This window comes from Capra hircus, chromosome 5 (assembly GCF_001704415.2).
Source record: "Capra hircus breed San Clemente chromosome 5, ASM170441v1, whole genome shotgun sequence".
Classification (NCBI taxonomy): Eukaryota; Metazoa; Chordata; class Mammalia; order Artiodactyla; family Bovidae; genus Capra; species Capra hircus.
This window is the reverse complement of record NC_030812.1, coordinates 25,734,663-25,739,402: the sequence shown is the minus strand read 5'-3', so window position 1 is coordinate 25,739,402 and position 4,740 is coordinate 25,734,663. Positions and strand designations below refer to the sequence as shown.

Genomic DNA, 4,740 nt, shown 5'->3' with positions numbered 1-4,740 from the left:
AGCTCAGAAATTGCTCTCCCTTGGACTTTCTGAACCCAGGTCCCTGGAAAGCCTGGTTCAGAGGCCTTTTCCCCAAAGGGCACAAAACAGGCTTTTTCCTTTGCCCTGCTCATATAATATTTGTGGAAGCTTGAATTTTGCTTCTCCATGCCCTCAATGAACATACATATTTCCATCCAAAATACTTGGCATGGGTACCACACGAGGGTCATACACAGGGATGCAAAGCAGTCCTCCAGTTCATTATGTCTGATTCTTTACCTATGCAGCTAGCCACTCACCCACCCACCCACATAATTGAAAATTGCCTTGATGTCACTCTGGAGTCCCTGGTGTGATGAGGAGGCCTACCTATCTTCCCCTGGCTCCTTACCTCCAGGCTCACCCCAAAGTCCCCAGCAATCTTAGTCCCAGGAGCCCTCTATCTAGCTCTGTCCACCCAGGACCACTCCTCATGGCATCCTGTCTACCTCTCCAGAGGCTGGGTTCACTTTCTCAGCCTGACAGGCACCTCTTCAGCAGTATCAGGGCTCCGGGGCCTCAAAGGAAAGGGACCTGGACCCTTGATTTAGAGAACCTGAGATAAGACTCCTCCAGTCTGGGTTGGGGCTCTCCTACCTCAATCCCCTTCTCAGCCATTTTTGAACATTGAAACTCCCTGGGGTTGTGGAGGATGGGGCTATCCGTTATCAAAAAACGCTCTGCGCGTCCTGGTGAAGCCTTATCTCTCGTTAAAATTAAATACAATTTAAAAGGCCATTTCAGGAGTTTATTGCAGCAACACCCAGCTTCTCCTCTACAGGGTAGAAAATCCTGAGAGGCCTGAAGGCCAGCCAGCAAGCCAGGATGCAATTCCTCCAAGTAGGCACCAGGTGTCGCTGTGGGCTTGTTGTCCCGGCTACCCCCCAATTCCAAGAACCATTTTTTTTTTCTCCCCCTTCTCTCTTTTTCTCTCTCTCTCACTCCCTCTCCCCCTTGGTTGGGCTTTGCCAACATATCAAGATGCGTTTCGCCGGCTTCCATCACTAACCTCCCGGAGGTCATCAAGCCAAATTTATGAGTGGCCGCTCGAGTCACGTGACTCTATTTAAGGCTCCCTTATTTGGGAAGAGCGCATAGGATAAAGAAAGAGATATCTCCACCTATAAATTGTGCACTTTGGAGAACAAAAAACCCCTCAACTTCAAAGAGTCACAAATCACCCTTAATCAAAAAGGGTGCAGAAATTTTTTTTGGGCCCTCCCCGCCATGAGCTCCTACGTAGCCAATTCATTCTATAAGCAGAGCCCCAATATCCCTGCCTATAACATGCAAACTTGTGGGAACTATGGATCGGCCTCAGAGGTGCAGGCATCCAGGTACTGCTACGGCGGATTGGACTTAAGCATCACTTTCCCACCGCCTGCGCCTTCCAACTCTCTCCACGGGGTAGACATGGCTGCCAACCCCCGGGCTCACCCCGACCGCCCCGCCTGCAGCGCCGCAGCCGCTCCGGGACACGCTCTGGGCAGAGATGAAGCGGCTCCTCTGAACCCCGGGATGTACAGTCAGAAGGCGGCTCGCCCAGCGCTGGAGGAGCGAGCTAAGAGCAGTGGGGAGATCAAAGAGGAGCAGGCGCAGACAGGGCAGCCTGCCGGACTGAGCCAGCCACCGGCCGCGCCACAGATTTACCCGTGGATGACCAAACTGCACATGAGCCACGGTAAACTTTAGGACTTCATTTTGCGCGCTCGGGTCCGCCTGGGTTTTATAGGCCATGCGGGGCAAATAAAGAAAAAAAACCTGCGGCCATAAATTTTACGATCCAGGCATCAATGGCTCGTAAAACTGTCCACTAAAAGGCTTAGAGGCTGTGTGCGCCCAAATTTACGACGACATAATTGGATCATAGGAACAAAACGTGTATAAAAGGCAATATTCAATTTTTGGGGGAGAGGGAGGGAGTTAAAAAAATAGAGGGATCTGAAGGGTGAGGAGCGCCGGGCTCCAGAGCGGGGATCCCCCCGCGGTCCCGCCTCCCTCCCCTGCGGAGCCGGCTCGGCCGCCGCTTGCGGCTCCGGAGGATTCCAGCGACTCGGGAGGGGCGGGAGGGGGGTCCCCGGTGCTCGGATCTCGAGGGTGCTTATTGTTCGGTCCGAGCCTGGGTCTCCCTCTCCCCCCACCCCCAGCCCCTCCGGCTGCTGAGTGAAGGCTGCGGCGGAAAGTTTCCTGCCTGGGCGGAGGCTCCTCTCCCGGGGCCAGGCTGGGCTGGGCCGGGCCCGCGTGCGGCCCGCCGGGCCTGTCCGGCCCCGGTCGCGTCTTCTCCCTCTGGCCGCGGGTGGGGGCCTGGGGCTGGGATGGGGACGCTGGGGTGCTGCACGCTATTCACCCCTTCCTGGCTTGGGGGGTTTATATTCCAGAGACGGACGGCAAGCGGTCCCGAACCAGTTACACGCGCTACCAGACTCTGGAACTAGAAAAAGAATTCCACTTTAACCGCTACCTCACTCGCCGCAGGCGCATAGAGATCGCCAACAACTTGTGTCTCAACGAGAGACAGATCAAGATCTGGTTCCAGAACCGCAGGATGAAGTGGAAGAAAGATTCCAAAATGAAAAGCAAAGAGGCTCTCTAGAGGCATCGGGGAGGCCCGCCGAGAGCACCCCGAGCCCGCTTCGGTCCCGCGCCTTTCCCTGTCGGTTTTTCCTCTCTAGATATCTTGGGGGCAAGAACGGGGGCTGGAGCGCCGGTTCCCCACCTCAGACAAAAGCTCTTTCCCTTGGCATTGCGCATCCCCACCGACCCCAGGTTCCCGCGGGGCTGCCCGCGCCGACCGGACTCCCCTCAATTCTGCTCAGCACCGAGGTCCGGGGCAAGTTCCGCAGGGGACCCCCAGACGGCTGTGGCACAGGAGCTGGTGCTGAGCGAACCTGGCTTGGGCCGCCTCTCAGAATTCCTGCCCCAGCGTGGGCCGCCGGGGTTCAGGTGGGCCCAGCCGCCGCGGCAGGCCCCACGCCCGGACCTTGCGGCCTCGCCCTCTCCTTTGTTCCGGCTTAGGCGGGCCAGGCGGGCTGCCGGCTTGGTGAGAGCATGGTTGTGCTTGGCAAACCCCGGCACCATCTCGGGGTGCTTCTTTGTAGCCACTCAACTGAATGCTCATTTTTTAAATGATCTGCATATGAAAGGGGGAGATGACTGTCTGCCTAGGGCCCCCTCGGTTGCCCTATGCTCTCTAAACCTGCGCCCCCCCAACCCCAAAACCCAGAAACCTGTCCAGCCTGCGCTCTCTGCATGCCCTCTCAGGCCCCCAGCCTCAGACCGCTAGCTAGCTCAACTATTGGGGTTCCCTGCTACTAGACCCCACAAAGGTCCTAGAGGCTCCTGGCTGCCCAGTAGTCCTTGCCACGACTTTCGGTGTCCTTCTGCCCATCGCTATTGTCCAACTATTTATTAACTCCACATCTTTCCTGAAACTATATTTTGTCATATCAAATAAAGACAAAGAGAGAACAGGACGAAAGATACAGTGGCTCCTCTCTGTTTGGGAGGCATGTATTGGGAAAAGTGTCTAAATGGGCTGCGGGGTGTTGGGGGAGGCCCACAGCCTTCAAGCGGCTCCTTCAAAAGAATTTTAGGAGAGTCTAGGAGCATTGAGTAGAGGCAGGTGAGACTGAGCTCCTTTCCCAACCCTAGCTCCAAGAAGAACCTCTTGGGGAAGGGGAGGGCACCCAGACCATCTCTACTGCCTTTTCCTGTGCTGTGTGTGGCTGTCCCAAGCATTCAGGCCTCTGTACCCACTCCCACCCTGACTGGGTGAATCTGAGGCCTCTAGACTGGCAGCTGCACGCATTGCATGCCAGAGCTAATCTGCAGGAACCAGGGATCCATGGCTCCGAGGTGTTCAGACTCAGGGCCCTCCTGGGCCTTCGAAGAGCTCTCTCAAGGCTAGGTGGTCCCTGAGGGACCTCGCTGGACAAAGAGGAAGGGTTGAGCTCTCAGTCTAGGGGCCTATTTGGTCTCCCAAACGATGCTCAGAAACAGTTGATACTGTTTGGTAGAGGGGCACTGCAGGAGGAAGTGTGTGAACTTTGGGTGAGGGTGGGGGAGCAGTGGGGCAACCTGCAGTTTGTACCTGCCTGGCCGGAAATGTTCAGATTGTCTTCCCTACCTCCTAGAGCCTAGGGCTATGCAGACAATTAGCTGGGAAAAGAGCTGCGTAGACCAGTGCCTGAGTCGCGTCTGTTGGTCCGCCATCATTTATCTCAGTCTCAGAGATTTTGTGTGGAGGGGGAGGAGGAGCTAAAGAGAAGGGGGAAACGCGGAGAATTCAGGTGGTGCCTGAGGCTGGCCTAGGCCCAGAACTGCTCTGCCCCAGGCTCCTGGGATGGGATGAAGGAAAGAAGTACTTTACGGGAGAAACAAATGTGGGAAGGGTCCATAAAACTTTACTGCATTTCCCCTCCTGCCTCCCACGACGGGGTAATTTCCTGGAGCCAAGCCTAGGCCCCCCGCACTGGGGGGCAGGGGCCAGTTCGGGAGCTGGGCTCGGCGGCTGTTCCAGCAGCCAAGAGGGAGAGGGAGCAGAGAGGATCTGGGGAGGGGGAAGGGGAATATTTATGATTATTAATGCTGATGCTACTTGGATTTATTATAAGGACGGACTCCTCTGCATCCTACTGCCTAAGCTGCCAGTCTAGTCTGTCTTTTTTTTGAAAGATCCAAGAGCCTTGCCTCACTCCATGCCTAACACACAGGAGGTCT

General features: G+C 56.0%; 1 protein-coding gene across 1 annotated transcript; it reads left to right on the top strand.

The window, feature by feature from the left end:
* Positions 1,062-3,658, top strand: HOXC5 (homeobox C5). The gene is made up of 2 exons (XM_018047651.1): positions 1,062-1,702; positions 2,400-3,658. The coding sequence occupies exons 1-2, from the start codon at positions 1,249-1,251 to the stop codon at positions 2,612-2,614; spliced, it is 669 nt and encodes a 222-aa protein (XP_017903140.1). The 5' UTR covers positions 1,062-1,248; the 3' UTR covers positions 2,615-3,658.

Excerpts from the sequence above, each read along its gene's own strand:
- HOXC5 (XM_018047651.1), top strand. The coding sequence starts at position 1,249 with ATGAGCTCCTACGTAGCCAATTCATTCTATAAGCAGAGCCCCAATATC. Across the intron at positions 1,703-2,399 it reads CAAACTGCACATGAGCCACG|AGACGGACGGCAAGCGGTCC; the intron begins GTAAACTTTAGG and ends TTTATATTCCAG.